Genomic DNA, 15,087 nt, shown 5'->3' with positions numbered 1-15,087 from the left:
AAGCGTTTTTGGAGGGGCAGAGAAGAGATAGTGACAAATGGCTTTAGGGTTGTGCTGTTAGAACCTCTGCAGACTCCCTGGAAGTTTCTAAGTGGTACTTGTCCCTGTCCTGTTGTCTGCTCTGCAACGTCCTCCTCAGAGCAGAGGTCACCGTGTCACATCAGAACTAGGACAGGCTTGTCAATGGGTCACAAGGCTGTCTGGTGTGTGTCATAAAAGCAGTCATTGCTCTAGCACGGGTCTAGCAGCTTGCTCTTCCCCAAGGGATGAGAACTGGACCAGTCTATAGTTTCAGGGGGGTATTATTCAACATAAACTGCAAGTCTTATTCAGAAGCAAAGCAAACAATAGTCTGAAAAGATGCTACAGAGCATCTGGGTGACTAGAGTTTCATTCCCGGTAGGGACATTTTCTCATGTGTTCTTCCGATAGCTATGTGCAAAAACTTCCTGGCAGGGCTCCCTCCAAACAGCAAAGATCACGAGAAGCTGCCATGCTCAGCTAGCAACTCAACAAGTCTGCCCTTAGGAAAAAGCCCTCCCCCGACCAAGTCTCTGATGCCTCCCTGTGCCAAGAATGAGGAAGATCTGGAACTGTTTATAGAATGTTCCTTGGATATCTATATTGAGAGGCAAACAGCACCCAGGCCAAATAACTTCTCCAAGGCCTGGTAGTCTTCACAAGGGCAGTGACAGTGTCTGTCTTACTCATCGTTTTATCCCAGCAGTTAGCACAGTGCCTCGCTAAGTCTATTTGGGCCTGGTGTATGTGTTTGTTTGGATGGATGAATGAATGGAGCTCTCAAGCTCGCTGTGTTTATTTTCTTTGTGTCCTCTGTCCACTCTAGCCGAGGAACCACCTCCCTTGCCCACCACAACGCTCACACTCTGCCCACCCTCCGATATCTGAATAAGTACCTGGAGGTACTCCTTGCTGGAGTCCAAGTTGGGTGTCCAGCCATTGTCATCGCCATGGAGCCGGCTTTGTTGAGGTGTCCACCTTTCATCAGAGTAGGTGGATGAGGCACTAATCTGTTCATTGGCAATCCGGCCAGATTCCATTCCCAGAGGGACATTGCACTGAAAGTCTAGGGAAGGGAGACGATCAAGGGCAGAGTTAGACCTCTCAATCTCAAACTCCTGAGACCCTGAAAACGTTGCTCCCTTCTAGGGACAAGTCTTTGCAGGAACTCCCTCATCTTAGAGATCTAATTATACACTCCCATTTAAAAAACATCTCTGCCAAGTCATAGAGCTTGACAACCCCTCTGGGTCTGAAAGAAACTAAATTGGACCTAAAAGAAGTCAGGCTGTGGGTAAATAAGAATCATCATACAAATTAAAAATACAATCTAAAGCACAAGAACTGTTGGTGCTGCAGGCTACGGATGCTCACAGATGCCAGATGCACCGTTATTGAAATACAGGTAAACGTGTGATAGACTCGTGGCAATCTGGGTGGGCTGATACATCGTGGGAAGCCTGCTTTCTTAATAAACACCCAGGAGGCACTTTTGCTTCGTTCTTTCACTCAACTGTCTCAATTTCTGGCACAGAAGACCGACATTACAAAGCAGTAAATACCCGTCTTTGGGACACTCTATGAGCACACGCATGTCACTCTCTTCCCCTGCACCTGTCTGGGCAAATGGACCCAGAAGTCACTGACTTTGGCTATGCGCCATAAGTTCAATTGCTGTCCTTCCCATGCAGGCTGCAGACACTGGTTAATTTCTGCACGTGTAGGTGTCTGATAAAGACCAGCAATTTTTTCAGGTATCAAACCCATTCTTGAGCTCTGTGACTGTACTGGCCAATTGCAGAACCCGGTGCAATTTGCAATACTATTTCCCTGTTACTCAATCTTCATGAGCTCTTTGAAGAAGAACAAAAGCAAAACCCGGCACAAAACCCATCACCTTTCCAGCAGGCCGGGCTGCCATGTCTGTAGCTGTGCACGTGGTAAGCTGTCCACAACCCATGGCAGGATTTCCCCAGCTCCAGTCATCCTTAAAGTATTTCTTTAGTACTTAAAGTTATCATTTGGGTTTCTAAGTGGAAATGGCAGTACATCTGAAGCACATGTCCTAGAGGAGCTGATCTGAAGATGAAGTTCAGAGTAGATGTGGGCGTAGGCAGGAGACTCATGGTCTCGATGGGCAGTTCCAGGACACCGGGGCCAGAGCTACACTCTATGCTTTGCACAGTACCTGGCACACAGTAGAAGCTTGGAAACTGCGTATATTGAAGCATGAAGTGAAAATCCAAGCATGTGCCAGTCTAGTTGGAGAAACCTTCCCAGGGCTGGAGATGTTTAATGTAAAATATATATACAAGGGAAGTTTAAAAATTGCTCAGTTTTCTGACCATGGCCACAGAAACTTAGAGAGGGAGAGAAGACTCAAAAAATGTTAGAATAGAGCGGGGAATTGATATAGATCTCTTTTCATTCACAGATGAGAAAACTGAAGTGTGAGATGGTCCTGTGACTTACGCTGGGAATAACTAATTCTTGGTGCAAGACCTGAATACCCAGCCGACACTTGTTTGACTTGTATCGGTCTCTGCCTAGCAAGAGGATACAGCCCCCCTTCCCTGAACTCAGAGGTTGCAACAAATTCTGGAGAATTTCCCTCTCCTCTCCCAGAGGCTGGCCTCTCTTTACTACACATCCTCAAAGGCCTGATGGAAGGACAGGACAGAGGTTCCCAACTGGCCAACTCACTCTCTGGTGGGTCTTGGTGGACCAGGTAGTAGCGTGCAGAGAAGCCATCCTTGGCCACCGCCATGTCTGTATGGAAGGTCAGGGAGAGGATCCCCGTCGACGAGCGGAGTTCAGATGGTGTTTTAGTCCCACAGTACTTCCCAATCAGAGGACCGACTGGACACACAAGACAAAGACAGGGCCGTAGAAATGGAAATGTCAAACTCATTTTCAATACATTCACCCTGGCCACAATCGCAGGTCACTTCACAGGGCATCCTTTGGGTATGCCTTGGCATGAAAGAACGCCCAAAGATAGACTTAAAGAATAATATCTAATATTTTCCCTGCACTATAAAAGGTACAGTTGACCCTTTTTTTGTTTTTTTAAGGTACAGTTGACCCTTGAACAATACGGGTTTGAAGCGCGTGGCACTTATACATGGATTGTTTTCGACAAATACAGTACTGTGAATGTATTTTCTCTTCCTTATGGTTTTCTTAATACCATTTTCTTTTCTCCAGCTTACTTTATTGTAAGAATACAGTATAGATAACACACAGAATATGTGTTGATTATTTATGTCATTGGTTGGGCTTCCAGTCAACAGTAGGCCATCAGCACTTACATTTCTGGGGAGTCCGAAGTCCTATGCGGATTTTCAGCTGCATGGGCAACTAGCCCTCTTAACCTTTGTGTTATTGAAGGGACAGCTGTATTTTTCTTGACCTGGCCTCATTCTCTTCTCTTGCTCTGTTCTGGGGACGGGCCAGAAAGCTATCATAATAATGTCTGTCTTAGAGAAGAATAAACTGAGGTTCGGAGTGGTCACGTGACTTTTCCGTATTCATACAGTTAGGAAATAACTGAGCTGAGACTCAGGCCCAAGTTTTCTGACCTAGTCTTATGCTTTTCTTGGGAAATCAAACTGCTTAGCCATCAAGGCTTCCTCACGGTGCAAAAACGGTGTGGCTGACAACAAAAGTGAACGATTGGTTTTCTCACTTTCTTAAGACCTAACATTGGTCTCTACCTGAGAAGTACTGGTTCCTTTGGGCCTTGAGTGATACTCCTTTTTGACATCTATGACTCTAATAATAATAATAGAAAAATCATAGTAATAATAATGATGATGAAGGCAGCTTATATGGATAAGACACAGGGTTTAAGTGACCTGCCCAGGGTTGCAGAGCTACTTATAGCAGAGCCAGCATCCCAATCTAGTCAGCCTGACCCTCGCATCCTATTGGGGCAGAGAGGCTGGTCACTGAGTCACTTTCTGTGGAAATCCTGACAACCCAGGGCAGAAAAGAACATCACCCATAGGCTCTCTCCTCCTTAGCCAAGTATCTACTCAGTCTCCTCCTATGCTTCTCCAAAGAAATCTTTCCAAGAAAGGAAACTGCCTTCCTGCAATTTCTCTGAAATCATCCTCGGTGAAGAATAAAGAAAGTCATCATGGGTCATACACAAACCCTAAGGAGCTTTGAAGTCTTTGTTCTCTTTTTTTTTTTTTATTGTTACCAAAGCAATTCACAGGCAAAGACGAAGCTACCGAGAAGCGCCTCGTGACAGCGACATCACTCACCATGCGGAATGCCGTCCCAAATGTCCAGCCAATCGTATTTGCAGTCTCCCTCTCCCACCTGCAAAGGGTCGTGCTCCAAGTCAAAGGTCAGGAACTGCAGGATGATCTCCATCTTGGGTTTGGCCAGGATGGTAAAGGTGCAATCCAAGTTGTGTGGGTACTTCTCAGGAAACCCAGGGGATTCGATGGTCCCATTGGGGCTTGTGAAGTTTTTTGAACAGTCTTCAGAGCCTGTATGTAAAAGAGAACCGTAGTATTAAGCAAGGAAAAGATGTCTTCCTTTGCCGCCTCCGTCACATGGGTTAGTTGGACGCGTGAGTCCCAATCCCCCTACTCATAAGGTTTTTGTTTCCACTGGAGTGGCCCTTGAAGCAACATACTCTTCACATCCACGCCTCAAGCCTTTGAGCCAGACTCTCTTTAGGAGAGAAATTAGGGGAGGAGAGCTGGTTTGCTCTACATAATAGAGTAAGAAGAGCAGCAATTGAGGAGTTGTGGGGCGGTGGGGTGGAGGGGGGTCAGAAAGAAGTGTGTGAATCACAGAGAGAGAGAGAGAGAAAGGAAGAGAGAGAGAGAGAGACAGAGAGAGACAGAGAGACAGAGAGAGACAGAGAGACAGAGAGAGAGAGAGAGAGAGAAAGGGAGAGATTCTCTTGAAAAGAGGAACAGAGTCTTCTTTCTCAATTACTCAGCTGCCTGCTCCAGAAATGTAAGTTATTTCAATCCTTAAGGAAGGCTTGCTGATTGCCAGCAGGGCAAACAATGTTACCCCTTATTTATCGCTGACCTCAACACTAGCCCCCATTGTACCAGAGCCAACCAAGTGCCCCCTTCTCCCTCCAAGATGCAAGGTGCCTCAGGGGAGGGGCAAAGGGGAGCTTGGGTCCCATTCATGTCATGACTATATTAAAACGAGCTGCTCTGTAGTGGCCAGACAATTAACAATCGACTTTTGTAGCTGGTGGATCACAGCAGGGCGTTGGGGATGTTAAAGGCCGCTCCAGCAGCAAGTTTGGAAAAATGCGGCAGTGTATTGACATTTGGAAGGCTTCTGGTCGCTTTGTGGCAGGGATGGCCTTGTTTCTCTCCGAAGCTCCTGCGTCTGCTTTCTTGGGACTCATGGAGGCGTTCTTATTAAATGCGGCCCACATTCACACCCGGTGCAGGCTTGGACGGCAGTGGGAGCTCTAAGAGGATTACAGCCACCAGATCTGCTAATGCCTCGAGGTGGAGTCACGTTAAAAGGGCCCTCCTGTGCTTTCACCCAGCCACCATTTGCCAAAGCGGTTGGGCTCCAGGCAGGTCCTGGGACACTGCGGCCCAGGCCACGGGCGCACAGAGCAGCCCAGGGCCGGAGGCCACGCCAGTCACTGCAGCGAATGGATAAAGGCTGGGCAATCACAACTGATTTCACTACATTCTGATTTTATTTCATCCCATTTATTTATTTTTAAAAGATTTTATTTATTCATGACAGACCCAGAAAGAGAGGCAGAGACACAGGCAGAAGCAGGTTCCATGCAGGGAACCTTCCGGATGTGGGACTCGATCCTGGATCCCGGGATCACGCCCTGGGCCAAAGGCAGACACTCAACTGCTGAGCCACCCAGGCGTCCCTACATTCTGATTTTAAAATTAAAAAGGTCGCAGGATTTATGAGGAGGATAATAAGTACTCTAAGCATGAAGAAAAAATACAGAAATACTCGATAAACCAGGTGTTTACTGGCAGGAAGTGTCCTCTAGGGATCCCACTGAAATATAACTGTGTGATGTCAATACACTGATCTTAGCCCGCAGCGATGTCTTTATCGGCGCCTCCTGCAGCAGGCCCCTCCGCGAGGCTCTTTATTGACGACGGCTTCCTGGAAAGTGCACACGTCTGGCTTGGAAAAGGTGCCATGCAAATAAGCGGGCGAAGGAGGCCCGCGACTTCCTTTAGCAGCAGATGGGAAATTCCGACATCCCTACCTGCCCATCCATCACCTCTGCTCTTCCGACCAGACCAGCGCTCTGCCCTGGGGTCCCGGGACTCCCGGGGTGAGAGCCAACCTCTTCAGGATTCTGAACATTCTCCAGGTGCCCCACGCCTGAGGCTCCGCACCGATCAGGGGCAGGGCGGCCCAGTGGGCAGCCAGGTCCAGAGGGCTGAGCTGGGGAGGCCTTTTCCCAGTTTGTTTACCACCGAATCCCCAGCTTTGTTTACTGTCAAGCCCCACGCTCCGGGGGGGCCTCCTCAATGGTCCCAGGATGAGGCGGTCTGGCAAAGCCAAGCCAGCTGGCAGGTCTTTGGGGGGCTGAGAGGAATCTTGAAAAGGTTAGTGTTTATTGCCATTGTGCAGCCTTCTCCATGTGGGTCACTCAGCCAGAGGAAATTAACTCTCTATCCACGACTTGCTTTCAGAGCTAGAAAAGGCATCCTGACATTCCCTCCTCGAGTTCGCTCTCTTGTCATTCCTGCTCAAGGCAAGGGGAATCCCCATCCTCCCGAGAGTGAGGAATTTCTGGTGCAATCTTTCTTTGGTTCTTCCCCTCCATGGGAGACAAAGTCTTCCACAGCAGACACCCAGTGAGCCCAAGAGAGGCCCGGGGAATGTGAGATTCTAAAGTACCCACAGTTTCCAGGGTTCCCAGGTCCTGCATTTGGTCAGAATTTTTTAATATGACATTTGTAAGGTCAACACACACAAAATCCCAACCAAAAAGAGCATGTATTTGTCTCTTTCTCTCTCTGACATATGGATATACATGGGTATGTCCCCTGGCTTATTTTAAAAGAGGAAGGAAAAACAATTTTATCCTTTCTATGCGGAACAAACTTGTGCATTACAGTGGTGCCTTCGTCTGTAAATGTGCCGCTCATAGTTTGGACTGCGGTCAAAGGGTCAGAAAGCAGGAAAGCTGAACAGTAACTGTGGAGAGGAGATCTCAGAAGAGGGTGACCATCTTGGGACAAGACTGGAATCTTGTAGACACCTGACCCAAGATCCTTGTCTGCCAATGTGTTAGAAGAATCTCAGGTTAAAAAAAAAAAAAAAAAAAAAAAAAGCTCAGTCAACAAATACTCCGGTTGACTCAATGCGGAGATTGTCCACACAAGCTGGGGGGATTTCGGCTGCAGTGAATGATTCATACCAAAGGACTCTGGTGTGAAAAATGCACACTCCGTGTTTTTCCACTGTCAATTTTACAATAACTCTGCAAGCAGAAGAAGAACCTGCATGCACAGAGCTATTTAAAACATGGTGGATTTATCCCAAAGGAGCTCAGCCTGACCTCCAAAGGTATTTTCGGTTCAGGGAGTAGGAGTTGGGGGGGGGGGAGCACACTGAGGTTTCTCTACTTGTGAATGACCCCAGGGCATTCAGTTTCTGAAATGTCGCCGGACACCAGGAAAGCCAACTTAATCTTGAACTTGGGTCAAGAGTATCAGAAAACGAACAAACAACAAAAAAAACCACCACATTTTCCCGTGATTCAGTGTCCAATGTTACTTTTAAAATTCCTTTCTCTGTTCTGCTCATGATTTGGCAATCTGAGATCCTTTATGTTTGTGAGCTGCCTTGGTTTGCTCTTTAACATGTGGATGGTCTGGTATTATATAGACTCTTTTATAAACCACTTCATTCAGGGTAGACATGAACCTCCCACCCCAGCCACACGCCCGCCCCCGCCCCGCTCTGTCTACACCCGAACTGAGGGTTTGTGTCTGTCGGTGGCATTCCGAGGCCGGGGCTCGCCAGGGCAATGTGCCGCTGCAGACTTCCACGGTCCTCTGTACGGTTATTTTGTGTATCTGTGTTTACAGTCCCCCCCTCTTTCTCTTTATGAATCTCACTAGCAAACATAGCTGTGTTTGTTTGGATTTCTTCAGCATGTTCACGAATTTCTTTCATGTTCTGTGGGTGACGTAAACTTTGTGTATTTTCTTTCAGAACTCCGACAGTGGAAATGTGGGTGCAGGGAGAGGAGGGCACCTGGAGAAATGCTCATCCTCCTAGACTTCTCAGCGTTGAATTCTGTAGCCTGCAACGTATGTGTTTTATACAGGGTTGGCTTTCATGCCAAGAGCTGCTCTCTTGGACAAGCATGATGCCAGGAGACAGCAGCACCCCCCCAGAAGACTACTGGGTTCCCATTTTCTCTCTTATGTTCCCCAGAAATTTGGCTGTTGTTGGCGGGGTTCTCTCTCCCACCGCAAGAATCTCTTTCCTCTTTCCTTGGGCAATCCTAGTAATTGAAGTAGGCTGCCCCATTGCTCCACGCCCAAGCCAACGGCATGGCTGGCGCTCCTGTGTCTGGGCATCCACAGACTGGCTGTCCTCAAGACAGCAGCGCTCCGTGATGCTACCCTCTTGTGCGTTTTAACTTTTAACCTCATCCCTTCGAAGGTGCATAATGGATAGGGTTAGCATTCACTCTTTCTGAGGCTTTCCAGAGAATGTGGCACCATCCTTGGTGAAAAGGGAAGCATCAAACAGATGAGCTTTAGTGGTCCTGCTCACCCTTGTTGGGACTTCCCGTGGCCAGCTCCCTGGAAGACCCCGCTTGGAGCTGCTTTCCTTTCCCAGTCAGCACAGTGGAGCCGAGTGACAGCTTTAGCACTGGGGACCTTGCTGCTATCTAACTGACCACCCAAGTCCACTCAGCGGAGCCCTCATTTTCAAAACCAGAGCACATTGGGATCCCTGGGTGGCTCAGCGGTTTAGCGTCTGCCTCTGGCCCAAGGTGTGATCCTGGAGTCCCGGGATCGAGTCCCACATCAGGCTCCCTGCAGGGAGCCTGCTTCTCCCTCTGCCTGTGTCTCTGCCTCTCTCTCTCTCTATGTGTCTCTCATGAATAAATAAATAAAATCTTAAAAAAAAAAACAAAACACCAGAGCACATTAATCATACCCTTCCTTAGTGCTGACTCCCACTGGCACATATTATAGTTTTCCTTTCAATTTACGTAGCTATTGATCTATGTTCATGCAACGACATCCACGTACATCTGTTACATGTGAGGGTTTACACATCTGTTTGTCCTCTTCTAGTATTTTACTCCTTTCTACCTTCTCTCTCCCCGCTGCTCCCCAGTTGAAGAGGGCATGATGAATGTTCCAGGGGTGACTGATCTGGATCTTGAGCAAGACGCTAGGGAATATGGATCGAAGTATTCAGGAGCCTCACACCAGCCCCCGTGACACCGGACACACAGATTGTCAGTCCCTATGACCTCATGTGGTTGGGAGCATGATGACCCATGGCAGATGGGCCTTCTTCTGACCCGTGCCCTGGGATGGTCTGTGCTCCCACTCTGGCTTAATGACGCCCTGATACAGTTTCCTCGGCCCGCCCCGTCATTGGATTCTACATCTTGCTCTCAGGCAGACAAATCTGACAAATATTTAGACAGAGTGGATATAAAAAGTGCTTTCAGCAGCTACCACTTCCTTTCAAGAACTGTTTAGTGAAAAGAAAATATATATGAATAGGTCCCCTTACACTGAACTCAGTAGGCGCCTGACTTGGGCCTCTCGATGACAAGACGGACAGCCTCCCTTTGCACCAGACTCCCTCCACAAGCTGTAAAACACAGGCTCGGAGGGGCCACACCAGCAGACGGGGTAGGAGCCTGTAGGTGGGGGAGTGGGCTGGGGCGAGGGGAGAACTGGAGGGGGCACTTCGCTTAGCCTCAAGATAGCGAGCTGTTACACTGAGGGGAAGGACACACGGCCTGAGCGCTTCAGGGTAGATACTGGACCAGCAACTTGTGAATTAAGGTTGGCTCACTCCCGTTATGGAAATAAGGATGCCCAGAGCCTAAAGTCATCTAAGGGGGGGCCTCATGGAAAGCAAGGAAGTCAACTTAAAAGAAGGGCAGTGGTCTTTCTTCCTATCTTTTTGGTTGCTTTTCAGGAGGCGGCTCCATTGGCGTTTAGGAAGTTGATGTTCAACAGGTGGAAGTGGTAAAATGGATCGGGCATGGGGACGTCCTACAAGCCACATCTGAATTTAAAAGCTCCTGTATGACCCCACAGGTAAGATCTTTAGAGACTCTGAACACCGAAAAAGATTATGTCCTTCTGCCCATGAAATTCCAGATAAAGGCGACATTAAACCATGGAGTAAATAGGAGGAAGTTCAACGAAGTTTTGCTTTTCTCCCAAAAGGAGGATTGTGATCTTGAAAAACATACAAAAATACATTTCTTTGCAGAAGCGTTTCTCGGTTTACTTGGCGCTGCCCTCTCGGGGTGCCGCGAACAAAGCCCGTCTGCTCAGTGGGCAGCACCCAGCACTAACCTCGCACCGACACACCCTCTCAGGTCGCAGCAGGAGTTAAACTGGCTTTTTGTCGCGGGCTATGGCTGGGTCACCCTGAGCCTCTGTTCCAGCTCCAAAAACGTTTGTAAGCCTCCCTGCCTGCCTCCCCGGGGGCATCCCTGCGCCCGTAACTATCCCCTTGCACAGCGCCCCACGGCCGGCACCCAGGGCGGCGCGGCCTCCCGGGGATGCCCAGCACCCCACTCTGCCCGTGACCCTGACCCTGACCCTGACCATGGCACTGACCTGTCTTGAAGATCTCATAGCGCAGAGAGAAGCCTGCCCCCTGCCGGGCGTAGTCGGAGGTGAACTTGATGTAGAGCACGGAGCCGGAGGAGATGATGGTGGGGGGGGCGATGTTCCCACAGTGCTTTCCCAGGAGGTCTGCGGATTCACTGTCCCCATCCCGGATCTCGATGAAGTCGTACCTACGTGAGGACGGTACAAAGGGGCACGTATGAGCCAAGATCACTCTCAGGAGAGGAAAGGGACCGTCGTCTCGCTCCAGCCGCCCTTTCTAGATGGATGCTCAGGTGTTCCCGAGTGATAAACAAGGGACTGGGTGTGCTTGCACAGACCGGCCGCCCTAGATCTAGGAGCTGCATCGCCTTATTGAAGCCACGGAGAGAACGGGTGTCCCAGTGGATGGCTAGATTTTAAGGCCTTCTCTCCTGCCCACGTGAGAGCGGTAGCACCCCTCTATCAAAGATCTCTGAGCAAGCGTTTTTCCTTCTTTCCATAGCACCATTTTTATGTCCACCACGATCTCCCTGAATCTTAGTCTTTTCTTCTTAGCTCTGCGTCACTGCAGGCTACTTAACCCCTCTGAGATCAATTTCTTCATCTGTAAGATGAGGATAAAAATATCCAGTTCAGAGGGCTGGGATGGAGATGAAATGAAAAATATAAGTAAGGTGCTAGGCCCCAAGCCGGGCACACTGGGGACGTTCCTGAGATATCTGCTTACTCCCCTCCCCCTCCCCCGTGTTTCAGTTTCCTCCTGGGTCATCCCCTCTTCCCTTATCTTTAATTGTTAGTGACAAAGACTCCCATGCTCAGGCCCCCTCTGTCCTGGAGATGACTCTGCAAAGCTCCCATCAGCAGCGGTGTCTAGTCAACAACACATTTTTAAAAGGAATCAGCATCATATTAGATAAGGCAATAAAAACCTTTCTCCAAAAGCAGGGGGTGAGTCCCCAGGGACCCAGTGTCTATGAGCACAGAACTCTTAGCCTCAGCAAGAGGCAGGGACGGCCCTGCGCTCAGGCTTGAGCTCATTTCAAACAGGATCAACCTGGCCCCAGGTTGGGGAAGACAAGTCAAAGACAGACATCCTTGGCTTGGTTCACGGGATGCCAATCTGCACAGGCACACATTTTGGGCCTTGGTGGTGCTCGGGCAGTCTTCCCTGTGCCACCTCTGGGCTCCTTCTCTGGGCTCCCAGGGACTCCCGCTGTCTCAGCTGCTGAGGTCCTTTCCCACCAGCTCCCTGCTAATTGCTGGTCACTGTGCCACTATTTACCGACAAGCATCCATTTCCTTCTCCCTCCCTGTTTATTTATTTTGCATCAACCTGTTAAAACAACATGTAAGAAATGTCTCTCTTTGGGGTAAAGAGAGGGACCTGGGATGTGCCTGCAGGCTCCTGCCACACACACCGGGTCTGTGAGAGCTGGCTGCCTGCAGAAGTGGCTTATTTGAGCCAGAGTAGCCCGAGGCCTCACGACAGCCCCCAGGAGCCATATTTCAGATCGTGCAGCCACTTATGAAAAACAAGACCGTGAAGGAAGTATAAGGAACCGACAGGGATTAGTTCAATCTTAGACCCTAGAGCCCTAGAAACCTACAGTCCAAAGAATCACAGAAGCTGGTTAGTCTGGAGAAGACAAGATGGCAGGGTTTCCCCTCAGGAGCTCTGGGGACACAGCCACAGATTGAGAAAGGCAGTGGAGGTTTGGGGGGGATCTGTGATTTCAGTTTGGGAGATGATGCCGAGTTTGCAAGTGTGCTTCCTCACTTCCAAAAACCAAAGTGAAAAGACACTTAGTTTGTTCTCAAAGGAAATTCCCCAAACCTTCTGGAAAATCCCTCCTTAGTATTTCCACACTGGGGTAAGCACCCTGGGCAATCACTCTGTGCTGAGTAATGGTGATGTAGGGTGCACAACTGTTGAGAAGCCAGCTGTGTTCAGTAAGCAGACATTCGCCAGTTCACAGGGAGTAATGAATTATGAACCTGCATGGGGGAGCCCGTCCATCCCCCCACCTGTACCCCTGCCATGCCCTGGCCAATGCCAAAAGTAGAACTGGATTTGGATCCTTATTAGCTGGGTGACCTCAGGCAAGTTACTCAACCTTTCTGATCCCTGGCAATGGGGAAAATGATCATAAAATAGGGATATTAGAACCTTTCTCCTAGGGTTGTTGTGAGATTTAAGTGACCAACATAATCTATATAGTGTCAGTACTCAGCCTGGTAGGTAGTGTTTGGTTAACAGTGATTTGTTTTATTCTCATACCCATTTCTGAGGTGAAGCGATAGAGCAAGCGCATCGAGGTACAGTGTAAGTGGAATGAACATCTGTTAAAACATTTTGGAGTGCATTTTGGCAGAAATGTGACAAATCCTTTAATCCAGCAATTCCACTGCTAGGAATTTTTCCTAATAATCAGGTAATTGTGCAAAGATGTATATGCATCTTGGTGAGCGTAGATATAATTTAAAAAGCGTAGATAGAATTTAAATTAAGAAAAGTGAAAAGATGCTTTTTCTTTTTTTATAAACAGCATCATATCTAAATGTCCAACAATGGAGGTGGGTAAATCAATTTTGGTATATTTATAAAATGGAATATTCCACCACTGAAGTAGATAGGGAGTGCTGTAGGTCTAGATATTCTGTTTTTATGGGAAAAATGGCCATGACATATATCCTGATAGTTTAAAAAATATTTTTAAAAAATAATGTGTTAAAATACATATACATACATACGTCCTTGCATACACAAACAAAAAAGTCTGAAAGACTACATACTAAAATGTTAACAGAACTGAGATATACAGGTGGTAGAAACTGGCAATTTCTACTTCCTTCTTTGTTCTTTCCTATTCTCTGAATCACTTACCATGAGCTTGCATTTCTTAATAAGCCACAAATATATAAAATAAAGCTGCTTCCATTAAGAATTTTTTTTTCCACCGTGACAGATGGTAACTGCACCATCGTGGTGAGCATTGCGGAATGTATCCAATTGTCAAATCACTATGTCACACACCTGAAACTAATATAACCTTGTATGTCAACCATACTTCAACAACACATAAAATACGCCATAAAATAAAAGAAAAAAAAAAGACTAAAAAAGAATTTTTTTTCAAAGTAGGAGAACTGAGAAAAAGAACCCAGCTTTCAGAATGTAGCAGATGAAAGCATAAGTACCATCCTCATCATCACCATCCGTCTCACAGAACTGTCGTGAGGACTAAATAACTCACAGTGTTGGGGCACCTAAAACAGTGCCAGGGGTCGTGGCCCACATTCAGTAACTACTTAAACATTTTTTTTTTTTTTTAAAGATAACCAGATATCTCCAGTCTGTGTTGCCAATTTCTCCAGAAAGGACAAAGAGACGCCCAGACATCCCAATGGCTGGATGACCAGAAGGGGAGGTTCTATCTGGTTGCCTAATCACGCATGGAGTAATTTAGGGGATTAACACAATCAGCGATGAAGCAGGGCTCCCCAGCAAATGCCATAGCTGTAAGCTTGCCTCAATTTACTCAGTGGATATAATGACCCCAAATTCTTTTTTTTTTTTTTTTTGTCATGCTGGCAGCTACAAATACATCTTTACAGGGCAGCCCAGGTGGCTCAGCGGTTTAACGCTGCCTTCAGCCCAGGGCGTGATCCTGGGGTCCTGGGGTCGAGTCCCATGTTGGGCTCCCTGCATGGAGCCTGCTTCTGTCTCTGCCTCTCTGTCTCTGTCTCTCATGAATAAATAAATAATATATTTTAAAAAATACATCTTTACATACTTACCTACACATACAGTGAAGGGATGCATTTTTGAAAAGGGTTCATATACATCAATCGTATTATAAATTTTCTCTCTGAGCTTGTTATTTAAAAGGATTCTGGTGAATCCTTTTGTGAAGCAAATAATCAGCCCTCACTGAAACTTCTCAGAGAAACTGGATTTTCCCATCAGGTTTGCTTGAGGGGAAAGGGGCGCAGAGTCCCCACTGGGTGATGAACCCCCCTCCCTCCAGTGCCCGGGCTCCGCCCTGTGGACAAGCTGGGCCTCTGGCTGGCCTTCTCCTATAAAGGGCACACACCAAATGACATGCTCACTGCCCACAGAATGTCTCATTTACGTCCTGTGTGACTGACTCATTTGGGGAACTTTTTTATTATTAGGGATTTGCTACAGCTGGCATAAATCTCCTTAGAAATTTCAGTGCTGTCAGGTTCATTTGGAAGAGCTTGCAGG

The 15,087-nt window shown here is 47.7% G+C and overlaps 1 protein-coding gene across 3 annotated transcripts in view; it reads right to left on the bottom strand.

Moving 5' to 3' along the window:
- Positions 1–15,087, bottom strand: part of NRP2 (neuropilin 2) — a 116,125-nt gene that overhangs the window by 70,292 nt on the left and 30,746 nt on the right. For all 3 annotated transcript variants that reach the window (XM_041737157.1, XM_041737158.1, XM_041737156.1), the window contains exons 3-6: positions 10,845–11,026; positions 4,293–4,523; positions 2,725–2,880; positions 918–1,087 (exon numbers count right to left, since the gene is read on the bottom strand). In XM_041737157.1, the coding sequence (XP_041593091.1) occupies positions 918–1,087; positions 2,725–2,880; positions 4,293–4,523; positions 10,845–11,026 (739 nt within the window). The remainder of the gene's footprint in view (positions 1–917; positions 1,088–2,724; positions 2,881–4,292; positions 4,524–10,844; positions 11,027–15,087) is intronic.

This window comes from Vulpes lagopus, chromosome 22 (genome assembly GCF_018345385.1).
Source record: "Vulpes lagopus strain Blue_001 chromosome 22, ASM1834538v1, whole genome shotgun sequence".
In the NCBI taxonomy this organism is placed as follows: domain Eukaryota; kingdom Metazoa; phylum Chordata; class Mammalia; order Carnivora; family Canidae; genus Vulpes; species Vulpes lagopus.
This window is presented reverse-complemented; position numbering and strand designations above follow the sequence as displayed.